Raw genomic sequence first — 17,156 nt, 5'->3', positions numbered from 1 at the left:
CCATCTATGATTTTGGCTTTCCAGTGACAGGGGTTCCCTGCTTCTTATCCACCTCTGCTCCCTTGCCGGTGGCCAAAGCAAGGCATCCTGGTTGCGTGTCTGATTTCTGTCCCAGAGGCTACCTGACTGTCATGCTCAGCTCTATTTTAGCTTCACGAGTACTTTTTTTTTTTTTTTTAAATTATATTTTCTATTAAAATTACACTTTACATGCTATGGTTGTTGCGCTTCTCTCCCCCTCCCAACTTTTTTGTCTCCTAAAGAGAAGAGTCATACTTGCCTGAGGGCTGAACAAAAACAAATCAAAAGCCGGCCTTACATGGATCGAAATTCAGCCAGTTCAGCAGGGACTGGCTGAGATTCGATTCATCTATGGGCAGGCTGATTGTACGCAAGTGGATCCATCCAAAATCCAATCATCTATGGGCTGCTAAAAGCTAGCTATCCACTAGTAGAATTTAATTTGAATTTTAAGAACTTTTTTTTTGATTTTCTATTTATTAGTGTGGTCCAATCGACATTTGTTTTTGACAGCAGTGTCAAGATTATTTAAAGGAGCAGAATTTAAATTTTTTTCCTTAAATGAACATTTTTTTGACACTGAATGTTTTCGTTCAGGAAATTACATTTATTCCAAAATCAAATGTTAAAACCAAAGAAATGTAGGTACTTGCAAACAACATTCATGCGGTTATCGAATGTACAAATAGTTTTCATTCGATTGTTCAAACAAATATTCATACAAACATTTGTTCAAAAATCCACTGGTGTATAGCAAGCTTAACAGCTCCATTCATACTATACATCATAGATGGATACGTTTCCTGCTATGCTCATTGTATTCTGGCAGCTGGTACCAGCGGTTGTAAGAATATCCAAACAGCAGCTGCATCTGATTGGCTGCAGTCATTGTTTGGCCAACAACATTCCACCCAGCTTCTCTGATTTTTTAATCAAAAGATGTTGGGTGAGAAGGAGTAGTCGGGGCCACCCACTAAATCAATTGTGCCTGCTTCATCAGGAACCTGCCAAAATGTTAACAGTATACTGGAAGAAACACAATAAATAGAGGGCACACCAGCCTAGCGCATTATCCCAATAACTATTTATAGTAAAAATAAGCATATATCTACATTCAAACGATAAAAACAGACAAGGCTCATCAAAGTTTTAAAATTGTCCTGTCTGCTCCACATGCTCCTAGGCTTGGGAGGACATCTCCTGGATCCAACTGGCTTTTAGCAGTATATGGCCAGCTTTATGCTACATTTGTCAAACAAGCATGTCATACAGAAAAAAGGTGTGCTACAGAGCCTAGGAAGATTTTTTTTATAGCCTGGTTCACTCTATGAGTTTTTTTCCGTTCAAAAAAAAAAAACTGTCAGCTCCGGTCGGAGCTGCTGTACTAACAATCTGACCTTAGTACATCGATCTCCTCCGCTTAACTGTTGTGTTCTGACAGGGGGGCAGCCCCCCACACCAGAACACTCCGATCAGCGCTCTCAGCCATTGGTTGAGAGCACTGATCTGGAGCCGATTGGCTGCTGGTTTTCCAGCATGTTCGTATGACAGAAGCTGGCCAAACAACCGCCGCCTGGCATTCGGCTCGTGTGTACGGGGATTTAGTCATGGGGAGTATGTCACTAGACTAAAGCCAGCCATGCGTGGATTGACATTTGGCTGGTTCAGCAGGGACCAGCCAAACTTCAATCCTTCAATCCTTGCCAATCTACCATTCGACTTCTATACAACCAGCCTGTCAGGTTTTTTCCAGATTGATCTATAGCCGGCAGCACTGATTATCATATTCTGATGGTCGGGAAGGTTCCCCACCATCCCAGCAGGAGTGATTCCCCCATTAAGCTCAAATGTGTGGATGGGGAAATAGGATTGCTGGTTAAACAAAAAAAAGTTGAATGTTTTATCTGCCTAAACAATAACTCACCCTAGCTCCACCGCACTGTGGGAAGATAAAGAGCTAAGTGTCGGTGCTCAGGCTGAACGTCCAAACCAAATGTTATATGAATAAAGCACACGAAAAGGCTTCTTTCAAGTAAAATTCTTTATTCCAACATGGATAGCGGTGACAACATGACAAATGCTGACACGTTTCAGCTTTACGCCTTCCTCAAGGTGTAAAGGAAGGAAGGAAGGCGTAAAGCCAAAACGCGTTGGCATTTATCATGTTGTCACCGCTATCCATGTTGGAATAAAGAATTTTACTTGGAAGAAGCCTTTTCGTGTGCCGGCTTTATTCATATAACATTTTATTTGCCTAAGCCCCCTTCCCCCCAATGGTATTTTTCTGATTTGTCAAGTCTGACTATCTAACAACTTGGTCACAGGTTTCTGGGACCCTGAGCAGAGATTCCTCAACCCCAGGACCCTACTTCCAAGGTTAGTTACTTGTTAGTAAAGCTAGCCATACATGGCTCAAATTTGGGGCTGATAATTACTAAACTGGCTGATTTTCAAGCCACAGGTGGCCCAGATGGCACCAACCTGCTCGACAAAAGTAAATTTAAAAATTGACTGAACCAACTTTTAAATATTCAATAACAATCATTTTCAAAGAAAAAATCGGCAGATCCAGGTGGAAAATGATCTGCCAAACAGTGACTGCCTCCTGTTGGAGGCAGTCACTGTTAGGGTATTCAACCAACTGTAAGTGATTCGGCTGTCTCATTATAATAGCCACAGTGGAGTTTCCTACATTCATGCTGTTTAAGAAGCTGAATGAGAGAAATCAATCTGTGTATGGCTGGCCTAAAGGTGGGTACAGACAGATCAAAATTCAGCTGGTTCAGCAGGGAGAGGCCAAATTTAAATCTGTGTGTGGCCCTCCCTGTTCAACAGAAGTCAATAGTTAGAATGACTTCTGTGGAATGGTCATGCTGAAAAAAATTGGCTGCAGCCACTGATCAGTGTACTCTGACAGCGGAGTCCCACTGTCAGAATACAATGCCCAGTGAGGAGGATTCCTCCATCCACCTCGCTTGTGGGAATGTGGGGGAATATGTTTATTTTTTTTCCTTTAGCTGTATACTAAATGTGTATATCCCACAATATAGAGTAGATAATCTTTCAAATCAAATCAATTTTTGTGCATATGAGGGTTTTTTTTCCTTTGCAGTAGTCTCAACAAACCATATTCATTTTATTAACCTCTGACATAATTTTACATAGTACATAGACCCAGACCATCACTCCTTACAATCTAAAGGTACTGCCACAGTCATATAAACACTCTAGGGGCAATTTTGTCTGGAAGTTAAGTACCCTACCAGTACCACTGGAGAAAAAAAAAACAGAACGTCCTGAGAAAACCCATAGAAACACGAGAAAAATATACATTGTACTATTTCAAATAAAAAACAGAACAAATGTCCCAGACATTCTGTTTTCCCACAGTAATTAATCATATTCTTTTTTGCTGTATGGAGGAATGAAAAGAGGAATCTGATTGGTTTCTGAGGAGCAACACAAGCTGCCTTTGATAATTCTGCCCTCAAACACATTCAGAATAATCTTTACTGGAGATAGTCAGTCTTTTTTGAGACGTTGGTCATATGAGTGTACACTGCACCTGGCTTAACATTATAGAGTATGTATAAATGTATAGTTAGTAGCTATTTTAAGTTAATTTTTATTTAGAATTAATGATTTACTGCTCCTTTAAATAAAGTGCCCTTGCTACTTTCTCAGTCACTAGTGAGTTGCAGCAAAATATCCTTTTGTTCACAGTCTGATAAGGTTGTATAACCCAATCAACAAAAGTGAAATCCTATACACCTAGTGAGACCCTTATCAGTGTTCAGCAATCCTTTCCATATGGGACAAATGTGTTCTCAAATTCCAGTTGTATGCACAGGGAGAATTCAGTACCGAGTAACTTTTGAGTTTATTTGGTGAGGCAGTTCAAAGAGCAAAGAAGCACAAAGTACAGTAAAATGCAATAAGTTTGCTAAAGTAAAAGGTTTATGAGCCCCAAAAGATGAGAAAGTAGTGTCAGCAGAGGTGCCCCAATGTGAAGGAGAAGCTGAGCATCTGAGCAATCACTGAGCATAAAATAAAGCTGATTGTTATGGGTTAAAGCACATGTAATGCTTACATGCACACTAAAATACCAATGGATTTGCGTGTTCCTGTTTCTATACCAGTTATTCTCAACTTCTATACCCAAGAGGAACCCAACTCATGTAATGAATCTCAGATCTCTGAAAATTCCTGCAAGTCATCAGGGATCAGTTAGAAAATGTCCCTTACATTGATGGTCAGAATACCACCATTACAAAAAGATAAAAAGATCATTGATGTCATGCCGCTGGCTCTGAAAAGTGGCATTGACTCTGGAACTATGCAGACGCCATCAAAAGAGAGGTCAATCAGCCACTGCTCAAGGAACACCTACCAACCTCTGGAAGAGCCCTTGTTGAAAATAGTTGTTCTATAAAAGTATGTACTTATGTGTGTTTGTATGATTAAAGGAAACCTAACAAAATATGCTGTCATTACTTAAAGTAATACTAAAGGCTAGTTTTTTTTTTATAGTTAAAAATAATAAACGTGTTAAACTTACCTCCTCTGTGAAGTGATTTTGCACAGAGCAGCCCGGATCCTCCTCTTCTTGGGTCCCTCTTCGGCGCCTCTGGCCCCTCCTTCCTGACGAGTGCCCCCACATCAAGCAGCTTGCTATGAGGGCACCTGAGCCGAGCCACAGCTTCCTGTGTCCATCCAGACATTGAGCCACCCTCTTTCTCTCCTCATTGGCTGACCGAACCAATGGTGCCATGCCGCTGTCTCAGCCAATCAGGAGGGGAGTCCCAGGCAGCCGAAACACTGCTGCAACATCGCTGGATCAAGATGGGGGCTCAGGTAAGCATTAGGGGGGCTGAGGGGGGTGATGCTGCACACAGAAGGCTTTTTTATCTTAATGTATAGAACACATTAAGATAAAAAACCTTCTGCCTTTACAATCCCTTTGACTTTCCATTTTAAAATCCCTTGGCTGCTCTGTTGATCGAAAGGCTTCAATACATTAATAGACCTGGAACACATATTTTTTTATTTAATACAAGGTTGTACCTTCCCATTCACCCTGGAATCCCTTCGAAAATGTTCTAAACACCCAGGGGGCTGATGTGTGACCACTATAATTGGCTGTCACAGTAATCACATGATCAGGAGCCAGTCCTGCCAGCTACTGGTTGTTAATGGGTACCGAGAGCTGTCTTTGACAGCTTTGTCTCTGTGTTGGGAGCAGGGAGCTACTCGTAGTGAGTCTTCTATCAGCACAACATCGGCCGCCCAGTGACACATATGTGCATATAGATACATATATTAACCAGCACACCAAGGATCTGGCAAAAAAAACTTTATTCCAAAGAAGATCACATCAAAAAAATATATATAGTGCTACTTTTCGGAGCCATCACATGCCTGACGAAGGGGTCCTGCGCGGCTCCAAAACGTTGCACTATATATTTTTTTGATGTGATCTTCTTTGGAATAAAGATTTTGGACTGCTTTTGCAAGATCCTTGGTGTGCTGGCGAATATGCATCTACTTGTAACTGATCCAGTGGCCAGCTGGTGATCGCTTCAGCACCCAGTACACAAGTGCCTTCAAACCAGGAAGGTGTGCGATAGGAATATGAACTATAACATATGTGCATATGTCCAGTAGAATGAGCTGCACAAATATCACTAAAACCACATGCATCACAAGTAAGCTTTTTGTGTTCTCTCTTCCAAGATGGTGACTTTCTACCAATGCCAGATGCCCCTCCAATGAGTTTACTACCCCCTATAAATGGGAAGAAGGGACCTGGAAACCAAAGCAGTATGGCAAATTTAAAGGCAACCAATGGCACCAACAACAGCACATTAAGCTCCAAAGGTCAAAGTCTACCCACTGGCATTATTCGCGGATCACTACCTGAAGAGCTCAAAGGTAATAACATAAAATTTGATAGAAATAATTGTGCCATGCATTATCAAATAGAAGTAATAGCATTACAGTCATCACATTTGTGTTTAATATTCAGCTATGGGAAACGGAATGGCCGGAGGGCACAGTCTTTATGAGTTGATGAATGAAATAAATCATGTGCTGTACTTTTCTTTGTTTATGGGATAACATGCTGCTCAAGGAAAGGCACGCACCTGTTATGCATCTAATTCCAAGCAATTATAATCCATGTTTGTTTACAGTGGGAACTAAATTTATTCATACCACTTTCAAGGCATCCGACAAAGTAACATTCAGTTAAGGTGCCCCTAGATATCAGATGTCGCCCAGTCCAGATGTTTTTAGGTGACACTCTAATGTCTATGGGGCACCTGCAGGAACTGCCAGCTAGAGCTGGTTGGGGAAAATAGCACCAGAGTGGTTATTTATTTGATTGCCTTTGTTTTCTGCTTGATAAATCAGAACCAAATATGTACTTCCTCCACCCTGCTTTATAAGGTTAACCACTTTACCACCGGAGGATTTTCCTGCTTTACGTCCAGGCCACTTTTTGCAACTTGGCACTGCGCGATTTTAACTGACAATTGCGCGGTCATGCAACGCTGTATCCAAATGAAATTTGCGTCCTTTTTTTTCCACAAACAGAGCTTTCTTTTGTTGGTATTTGATCACCTCTGCGCTTTTAATTTTTTGCGATATTAATAAAAAAAGAGTGAAATTTCTGCGAAAAAATTTACATTTTTTACTTTGACAGTTAAAAAATATCCAATATACTCAATTTTTGTCATATATTTAGGCCAAAATGTATTTAGCTACATGTCTTTGACAAAAAAATCCTAAATGAGTGTATTTTTAACCGCTTTAAGACCGGAAGATTTTACCCCATTCCTGACCAGGCTATATTTTGCAATTCGGCACTGCGTTACTTTAATGGACAATTGCGCAGTCATGCGACGCTGTACTCAAATTAAATTTATGTCCTTTTTTTCCCACAAATAGAGCTTTCTTTTGGTGGTATTTGATCACCTGTGCGATTTTAAATTTTTTAAAAAAAGAGTGACAATTTTGAAAAAAAAAAACAAAATTTTTTACATTCTGATATATAACATTCCTAAAAAAAAATGTTAAAATCAAAATGTTTTAACATTTTAGGCCAATTTGTTTTCTGCTACATATTTTTGGTAAAAAAAATTATAATAAGCATATTTTGATTGGTTTGCGCAAAAGTTATTGTGTTTACTAACTACGGGAAAGATTTGTCATTTTTATTGTTTATTTTTTTTTACTAGTAATGACGGTGATCTGCAATTTTTTTGCGGGACTACGACATTGCGGCGGACAGATCGGACCCCTAACTGACATTTTTGACACTTTTGGGGGTACCAGTGACATTACTACAGTAATCAGTGCTATAAATATGCACTGTTACTGGAATAATGACACTGGCAGGGAAGGGGTTAACTTTATTGGTGATCAAGGGGATAAATGTATGCCTCATGCTTACTGACATGGGTGGGGGGAGGGGATTGTATGACACAGACACAGATCGCAGGTTCAGCTATGCTGAATCCTGTAATGTGTGACTGTCTGTCACAGAGGAGATCCGCCCGCTTTATTTACACAAGTGGGCGGATTTCCACACTCGATCCCAGATGATCAGGAAAGAGCGGCGGTGATCACTGCCTCTCCTCCCCTGGCCCGACTCCTGCTGTGTCTGAATACAGCGGGAGCGAGCCTCCGGCGGTGCGCGCACGCCGCTGAGAGGGAGCATTGTCCAGCGACGTAGGTCTACGTCGCTGGACGATAACAAGCCACTTTGCCGCAGTACCAGCTCAGTGAGAGGTCGGCAAGTGGTTAAAGTAGATCTGAACCCAATTGCTATCAATCAATGTCATATAATTTTCAACATATTTATATAACTGTATAAGTAATTTTCAATCTCTTTAATTTTGAAGCTTCAATAAAATAATACCTGGTGATCCTGCCATGAAGGTTCTTTAGGGGGTGACAATGTTACGTGCCCAATTGTTCTCTTGCTTTGTCACATGCACTTACTGTGAAGACTACAATAGGCCATTGGAGTGCTCATTGCATAGGCATGGTTTGCCATTGTCATCATCAGTATGCCTACTCTGGGCAGTGACATGCAGCTGCCTATGAAGCACATGCATGTAGACAGAAAGTAACTGCAAAGAGGTGGGAGAAAATACTAAAAAATAAACATGACAAATGTTTATTGTATACAATGCATTTACAAACTAAATGTCATCCTTTTAAGGTTTAGATCACTTTAAAGTGATCCATAAGGTCACAGCATTTATGCTCATAGCATCACTTGTAAAAAATAAAAGTTTCTTTCCTTTCAAACACCTCTGCTCATCCCCTTCTTAGCTGCTGCATTTATTCAACACTTTGAAAATGTAGAAATGTAGAAAATCAGCTTCCCCAGCAGCAATGTGGTTCCATTTATCAGCTTGTACCTCACTATAGGAGCCAGCAGCTAAAACCACAGCAAACCGGTGAGGGAAGCAAGTATTTGATTTATTCAGTGGTGGAATAATGGTAGCTGCTAGGGGTCAGAGATATGGTGACTTTTGAATAAATGGGCCTCTGGAAAGGTAAGTATATTACTTCCTCTATTACAGGGGGTTTTGTGAGTAAAGAGGACCCTGTGATGACAGATTCGCTGCAAATAAAATAACAATCATATTGTACTTACCCCTTCTGTGCAGTTGGTTTTGCACAGGGCAGCTCAGATCCTCCTCTTCTCGGGTCACTCTTCAGCTCTCCTGGCCCCTCCCTCCTGCCAAGTGCCACCACAGCAAGCAGCCTTCTATGGGGGCACCTGAGCCGAGCTGCAGCTTCATGTGTCTATTCAAACACGGAGCTGCCATTCGGCCCTGCCCCTTCTCTTTCCTGATTGGCTGAGTTTGATTGACAGTAGTGGGAGCCAATGTTGTCTCAGCTAATCAGGAGAGAGATTCCAGGATGGCTGGGGCACTCATGGACATCGCTGGATAGAGAGAAAGTTCATGTATTAGGGGGGTTAAGGGGGGCTGCTACACACGTAAGGCTTTTGATCTTGATGCAGTAGTAGCATTACAGTCATCACATTTGTGTTTAATATTCAGCTGTGGGAAACGGAATGGCTGGAGGGCGTAGTCTTGCATAGAATGCATTAAGATAAAAAACCTTCTGACTTTACAACCCCTTTCAGGAAAACGTGTTTTTTGCTGTGTGCTGGCTTTAGCTTAGTTACCTCCAGTTTTCGGTATACTATATCCAGTTGGTTGCTGTGAATGCTAAAAATCCTCATTGTTGTATGACACATGCCACTGTCCGCCTCAGCAGTGTTAATTTTGGCAGCAAATTTAGATTTAGTTTTAGTTATAGTCTTTTGACTAAAATGGCATTTTAGTTTTAGTCGTCTTTTAGTCTTTTGACTAAAATGCTATTTTAATTTTGTTTGTATTTTAGTCAACTGAATTGTTTTAGTCATATTTTAGTCGACTAAAATCTCCAGTACATTTTAGTCAACTAAAATCTCATACATTTTAGTCAACTACAAATCGAATGGGATTCAGATTATTGTAATGTTTAATTTATTAATATTTCTCTAGGATTTCCAAATTAATTATATACTCCTGGAGTAAAAATCGAATATGTTATTATTTCTGGTATTAAGGTTTAAACATGCACTGCAGACGCAGATTTAGAGCCGGTCCACACTAGCGCGACTTGTCAGTTTGACAAGTCACGCTCCCTCGCGGTCCATTGACCGCTACAGGACCCGTTCTAATAGGAGCGACACAAGTCGCTCCGACTTAGAAAAAGGGTCCTGTACTACTTCGGGGCGACCTCGGAGTGACTTGCATAGACTTCCATTATGTGAAGTCGCTCCGAAGTCGTGGTGCATGGTAATGCACAAGTCGCCCCTGAAGTAGTAAGGAGTCGTGTCGCCTTAGTGTGAACTGACTCTTAGTGATATATAACGTCTTTATAAATAAAACCAAGTTTCATATACAAACAAAAATATTGCTTTTTGACAAACAAAAATGCAACTTTAAAATACAAAAAAAAAACAAAAAACTGTAATCTCTATTGGCTGTAATGTCATTACACATCTTACCTGAATATATGTACAGCATTAAATATTAAGAAAAAATATCAGAAAAGCCTTTTTCTTAATTTTTCTTCTCTTTCAGCACTTTAGTAGATGTCCCATACTTATGCATATGAAGTAGTGCAATACATGTTTAAACTTTAGTGTGCTATTATTACAGGCTCTGGATGGAATTGTGCTGCCGATTTAGAAATGGCCAGCAGAGTAGTGTTAATTTTGATGTCAATTTTCAATTTAGTTTTAGTCATAGCCTTTTGACTAAAATGTCATTTTAGTTTTAGTCGTATTTTAGTCTTCTGAATTGTTTTCGTTTTAGTCGTATTTTAGGCGACTAAAATAGTGTTAATATAGTAAGACGAAAATATTTTAGTCGATGAAATTAACACTGTGCCTCAGCTACTGTAAGTTTGTAGGCAGGTTAAAGTGGGACCCACTAGGTGGCCCACTTAAGAGTGTTACCCTTTTAAATCCTTCCAGGAAGGAGATTTCACTTCCTGCCTGGCAGGATCTTTTCTAGAGCGTGGGAGGAGTTAGCTGAGAGGAGTAGGTTGCTGACCACCGGAAGGAGTGCCATAATGGGGAACAACATCTAGGAACAGAGACTTTATCCCCTCTTCCCCTGAAGATGGGCACAAGGAATACCTCATCAGCCAGGTGAGATTAGTGCCTTTTTTTTAGAGAATATTTAGTTTGAACTGTGTTTGACCCAAGGCCTGATTGACCGTTACTCATTGAAAATCTTTAGTAAAGAAGAAGTTTATCTTTATGCAGTCTCTGTGTGAGTTCTTCAGATAATGCAGCAGATGAAGTGAGTGAGTACAGTTAAAGTGATGCCACCTGGCTGTTGAGTCCTGGGAGATGTGGGCCAGTGTCCTAAAACCCCTGGGAGTGAGGGTGTATAGCCACGCAGCCAGGAGAGTGGGCAGAAGATCTGATCACTGCCCAACTACGCATCGAGAGAGACAGAACAAGGGCTGGCATGCCTGAGAAAGGTAATCTTTAATTTTGGGGCCAGCTGCTGCTGTGGCCATGGAGAGGAAGGCCAACACCTGCTAACAAGTTCCTCTGCTCTTACGGTGATGTTAGGGAGCTGCTCACTCCTCACCTCTATTCAACAAACATCTTGTATTCTTTTTATTGAATACTGAAAGGCTTTTTCTGACTGGACAAGAGGAGGGGAGGATGACTGTCAAGATCTCTACCCCATGCATTCAAAGAAAGCCTTGTAGTCTGTGAAAAGAACGCAAAGTATTTTCTGAAATAGAGGAGTTGAAGAGCAAGAAACACCCTATCATTACCGTATGAGCAGCCAAACTTACAGCAGCTAAACCACAAGATCAAAGCCAACAGTGATATGTGGCTTAAAGCGGAGTTCCGGCCACAAAATCGACATAGTCGATTTTGTGGCCATCCGCTTCCTATTTGTCACCTGAAAAAGAAATGGATAGTTACGATTTTTTTTTTTTTTTACTTACCTTGTTATTGTAGAAAAATATACTCACCTTTCTTCCACATCCTCCCTCGGCGGCCGCGGCCTACGCCGTCACTTCCGGTTTGCAATGATTCCTGGAAGCTGAACGTCATCGCTCCCAGGAATCAATGCGCCGGCACCGGCCCCGCTCGTCACTTCCGGTGCGGCGCCGCATTCCCTGCTAAACAGCTTCTGGGCATGCCCAGAAGCTGTGGAGGAATGCGGCGCCGCACCGGAAGGTACGAGCGGGGCCTGGTGCCGGCGCATTCTGGGAGAAGAGGACATGGAAGAGGACGCAGAAGAGGATCGCGCTGGCTTCAGCTGCCCACATCCGAGATGGCAGCGCTGGAGAAGAAATTTTAAAGGTAAGTATTTCTTCTTGCAGGTAAGTGCGTCCCGGGACAGTACAGAGGCTATCCATTGTGGAATGTACTAGCCCTGACTGTCCCGGGGGTATTTTTATTGAAAAAAAATTTTTGTGGCCGGAACTCCGCTTTAATACAAAAATATTTTGAGAATTCACAGTAACTCTTTGGACCTGCAGTATGGCAGGAATTAGAGGTAACTAAGCTGGGCCCAGCATACGGAACTTTTTTCCTCTAGTTCTACGTTTCCCTCTCCAAGATAAAAATGTTCCTCTGCTGGATCAGTGGTATCCTACACTGGAACTGGTGGCAAGGAGGGACTTGGACAAAGGACAAGTAAGGAAGAGAAAAGGCCACCAGTATTGGTTAGGGGAGGGGGTTGGGGGAATGGAGGGGGGGGGTGTAGGTGCATGAAAAAATAGTTTTTGCCCATAGAGGGGCTTTAAGCACAGAAAATCTCAAATTCATCCATTCACATATTATTACATGTTTCTAAGACCAGTAACACAAAAAAATGTTCTGAGAAAAAGTCAATCTGAGCAGAAGGGTGTTTTGTTGAGTGGATTGTGAGGTTACTGGCTTAGTTTAAAGAAATACAGTTCTAACGCTGGCTATACACTATAAACATTTAATTCCAAGTTTTTCATTTAGGAACGTTTGTTAGATTTTAAAATGGTTAGTGAGGTCAAATCGACCTTCATTTTCGACCAAAATGACAAGACAAATTCAAAGGAGTAGGATGGAATTTTTTTCTGAAACAAATTAATTTCTAACAGAGATTGTGGTTTCATTCGGGAAATTACATTTATTCCAAAATTAAATTTTAAAAGCAAACATAATTTTGACATATTTTTGAACAACCTTCATCCAATCATCAAATGCGCACGGAATTTTTGTATGAATATTCATGTGAACATTTGTTTGAAACTCTACTAGTAATTTTTTTTTTCACTCAAACTTACACCCAGTGCAAAAAATAAATGCACACACAAAAAGAGAGTAACAAAAAAAAGTGCACAGGATGTACACATGGACCTCCTCCGAAGAGGATTGACCCTTACCCTGATTCCCCGGGCGCAAGGGTCCTGGCAGGGACTGAGGTACTCACTAGCCCATCTAACCAAAACCACCCATTCTCTGAGAGGTTTGCCAAAACAGACCAACCCCAAGTACTAAATGGGGCTCCCCCGAAGGGAGACCCCATGAGAGAGGGCGAACCAAGCCAAAAGGCCATGTTCACCCTCTCCCAAGTCTTTCATGGAAGGCCAGAGGACCGATATCCTACTAATCGTGGTGAGTGCATAGTGCTAAGTGACAAAACACACAAATAAAAGTGGGGAAGGGGAAGGGGAAGTGGAGAAGTGCAATAGTACCATAGTGCAATGCCATGGCAGGCCCTTCTGCCAGGAAACAAAAATTCCTCTACTAGTAAATAGCCAACTTGAATGTGTTCTACACTAAACTAAACTCATTCACTTGGTTTTGTACTCTACATTTAAAAAGTTCCTACTATTATGACATAAGGATTCTGCATTCTGCAGCGCTTATCTTCCCTAGGGCCTGTTTTTTTTTCCTGTGAGATAAGGATGGAGATTCCCCTGACCTTTATGTGACTGATACATAAATAGAAGGATTAAGACACTCTGACCAGATTAATGATTATCTACCTGACCCACTGACTCTGAGGTGACACAGTGTCAGACTACTATGGCACTAGGAAGCAAATAGGACACATTAGATATCAGAGTGCAGTGAAGAACAATTTGAAGTATTTACAAACTGGTAATATGGTTATGCAAAAAATATACTATTTATATTGGTTAAAAATAGTCCCTGCAATTCACATAATTTAAAGGCATTGTACAGAGATCGAAGCAGCAAATCCAAGTTTCAGGTATTTGTCTAGTTCTAATTAGAGTGTATTTTTGACTGTTAGAAAAAAAATTTATCCAAACCCAAAAACAACAAAAATGTAATATACTACAACTTACCAGGCCTCAGATGTGGTGGCTGCATTTGTTTTATGTTTTTTTCAGGCTTTTATCCTTTTATTTTTACCTGGTAATTCTGCAAATAACACACTTCCTGTCCCTGGGCAGTACAGTCACTCCTTCATTGCATCTATGGAGGGAGCCATAGTTGTTACCCAGACTAGACTACAAATATGTCTGCTTTTGACATCTCCATTGCGTGAGGGATGGGGAGATTCAGGGGCATTGCTAGAATTGTGAAAGCCCTGGGGCACCCTGAGCAGAACAATTATTTAATGCACTGCTTCAAATGGTGGGTGTGACCAAATAGTGCTAACAGTGGGAGGAGCTTAAAGGGGTGTGGTTAAATAAAACTTGTGCCTACTCACTGTATACATGGCGCCCACATGCCACAGATCTTGTACCCAAAAAATGTGCTTTATTTACTGTGCCACAAGCAACGCAGACACATATATAAACATCAGCACAATATTTTAAATTTAAATTACTTTATTTCACATAGAATATGGACACAGAGCTAACACTTTTTCTGAACCTCCCTAAAAGAGGAACTCGATTGAAATAGTCAGGGACCCGCAACTGTTGAGACAGTCAACACTTCATTCAGGAGTATTGTCAATGTATTGTACAATATCATAAAAAGAGCACACAGGTCAGGAGCATGTAATATACAACATAGTGTATCTAATGCACTGGCCAAAAGTGTGTAATGCACACAGTGCAGGGGTTAGGAGTATGAAATACACTGTGGGCAGGGGTCAGTACTATGTAACCCATAGAGCCTAGAGGTCAGAAGTATATAATGCACAGAGTGCAGGGGTTAGACATACTTAACACATATGGCACAGGAGTGATATGTATGTAATGTACAGCAGTCAGGAGTATGTAATACAGAGTGCAGAGGTCAGCAGTAAGTAATGCACAGAGCCCAGGGATCAGGCATAAGTAACACACATAGTGCATGGGTCAGCAATATGTAACACACAGAGTTCAGTGGTTATGAGTAAATAACACATAGGGCGCAGGGGTCAGGAGTATGTAAAATACAAAGCTCAAGAGTTAGGAGTATGTAATGCAGAGAGCATGAGGGTTGAGTGTACAAAGGGCATACAGTGCAAGAGTCTGAAAATAAGTAGCACATTGCAGAAAGAGGGACAAGCTGTTTTCCATTTGATAAAAGCTTCCATTTGACTGTTTAAAATTATTCATATCTCCATTTTCTGGTACAACATGCTGTAAGTTGCAGTTGTTACTCTAATGCTAAATACCTAGTAACAGTAACCTAATTATCCAATTACATAGTAAAGATTTTTGTCCTAAATTGAAATAGGCACACCCTTCAATAAATAGAATAAAGATCTATTTCACTCAGTTTGAACCACTGTTTTGTAAGTAAGTGGCGTGGAATACTTTCAACCACAAATTTGAAAACTGTTACATCATCTTATTAACACTGCACAATGCAAATGCAGTATACTATAAACTGGAATTTGAATCATGTTCCCAAGATTACATATAAATATATGTGGTGTAGATGTGTATGCAGGTTTTACTATCTATAACAAGAGAGGACTACATATACTTGGTACAAACATCATTAAAAAACCTATAATTTGTGATTATACTTGTGTGACAAAAGCTACATCAATTTTGATTTTTTTAATTCTCAACATATTTGACAAAAATGTTATCATATAATACCATCATATTCTTTTCTTTAGAGTGCTGTAAAGGTGGCTCTGTGGGCAGTCTAATAATGAGTCCTAATGGGGAAATTGTCTGCCTCTCCCTAATGGGGGCAACACGAGATACAGATATTCCCATTCGATTTGACTTCATTCCTGAAGAAGATGTAGAAGGTAAACTGTTGTTATAGAATGTGATTTTCATACATTATTTGCATTTTAATAATTTGTTGAATACTTTATTACATGATAACGCTAACATTTTTTAAATTATACACAGCAAATACGGGCAGCTTGGCACAATGACTTAAAATGTGTGTTTAGGCTGGTGTCTTGATTGCTTCTTCTTTCCTAAATACGTACTGTTATCTACCTAGTTTCATAAAATCAGTTGAAATGAATGATTGATGATTGAAAAATATCAAACAACAGCAAATCTGTTTGACTAACTACAATGAATTTGGTCAAAATCAGGTATACAGTACTTTAGCACTTTGCTAACCACATAAAATCTAGAAGCAAGCAATTTGTTCTTCATCTATATAGACAAACTGGTCACCAATATGGTTTTCAATGTCCTCAGCAGTGACTGAAGGTTTCAATGCATGTACCTACATAGTTACATAGTTAGTCAGGTAAAAAAAAAGTCCATCTAGTTCAAACAATAAAAAAAAAAAAAAAACAACCATACAATCCAATATACACAATCCTATACTCCCAATTGATCCAGAGGAAGGCGAAAAACCCCAGAAAAGCCTGATCCTAATTGCTCCAGTAGAGAAAAAAATTCTAATGTGATTCCCCAAGTGTCAAGGTCTTACCTTTCCCTCCTGTTGGCAGCCATCTTGGACATGTGCAGACTGCTGCCTCTTATAGACTCAGATTGCATCATCACTTCCTGCTGCCTGGCGTCGCACATTGATGATGCTGCACACCTAACTATATCTTTCACTTGTTGGGTAGCAATCCTTGCCCTTGTGTTTGCGCTCCAAGGTGCATCTCTGCTAGCAGGCTTATGTTCTCTGTGTTCCTTCGTGTATGACCTGGTTTGGCTAAAGACTCTCCTGGCTCTCGACCCGGCATTTGCAGACTACCCACTTCTGGACCCGACCCCAGTTCGGATGACTACCCGCTTCTGGACTTGACCCCAACTTGTTCCTGCTCTCACTTCCTCACTGCGCTATCCTTTTTTAATATACATGTCGCTTGGTTCATAGCTGCTCCGGCTTTAGATATACATGTTCAGGGTATGCTCCCCCAATTTTTTACTTCCTCACTCTTGCTGTGCGATTATTGTTGTTTTCTCCAATAAACTGCTTTATTTTACCTGCATCCCCGTGTGGTCTGGTTTCCTGGAACCCTGACACCAAGAGGCAATTGGATATTCCTTGGATCAAGTTTAACTATAAATGTTAGTACCCAGTTATATATCCAGGCCTTTTTTAAAGCAATCTACTGAGCTGGCCAGAACCACCTCTGGAGCGAGTCTATTCCACATTTTCACAGCTCTTACTGTGAAGATACCTTTCCATATTTAGAGAATAAATCTCT

The 17,156-nt window shown here is 40.7% G+C and overlaps 1 protein-coding gene across 1 annotated transcript in view; it reads left to right on the top strand.

Annotated features, from left to right (window-relative positions):
* Positions 1-17,156, top strand: part of KIAA2012 — a 270,773-nt gene that overhangs the window by 119,143 nt on the left and 134,474 nt on the right. The window contains exons 10-11 of the mRNA XM_082262270.1: positions 5,755-5,952; positions 15,642-15,779. Coding sequence (XP_082118396.1) covers positions 5,755-5,952; positions 15,642-15,779 — 336 coding nt within the window. The remainder of the gene's footprint in view (positions 1-5,754; positions 5,953-15,641; positions 15,780-17,156) is intronic.

Source organism: Pelophylax lessonae (assembly GCF_965119305.1).
Source record: "Pelophylax lessonae genome assembly, chromosome: 6".
Taxonomy (NCBI): domain Eukaryota; kingdom Metazoa; phylum Chordata; class Amphibia; order Anura; family Ranidae; genus Pelophylax; species Pelophylax lessonae.
Note: the sequence above shows the minus strand (reverse complement) of the source record. Positions and strands in the feature narration are given on the sequence as shown.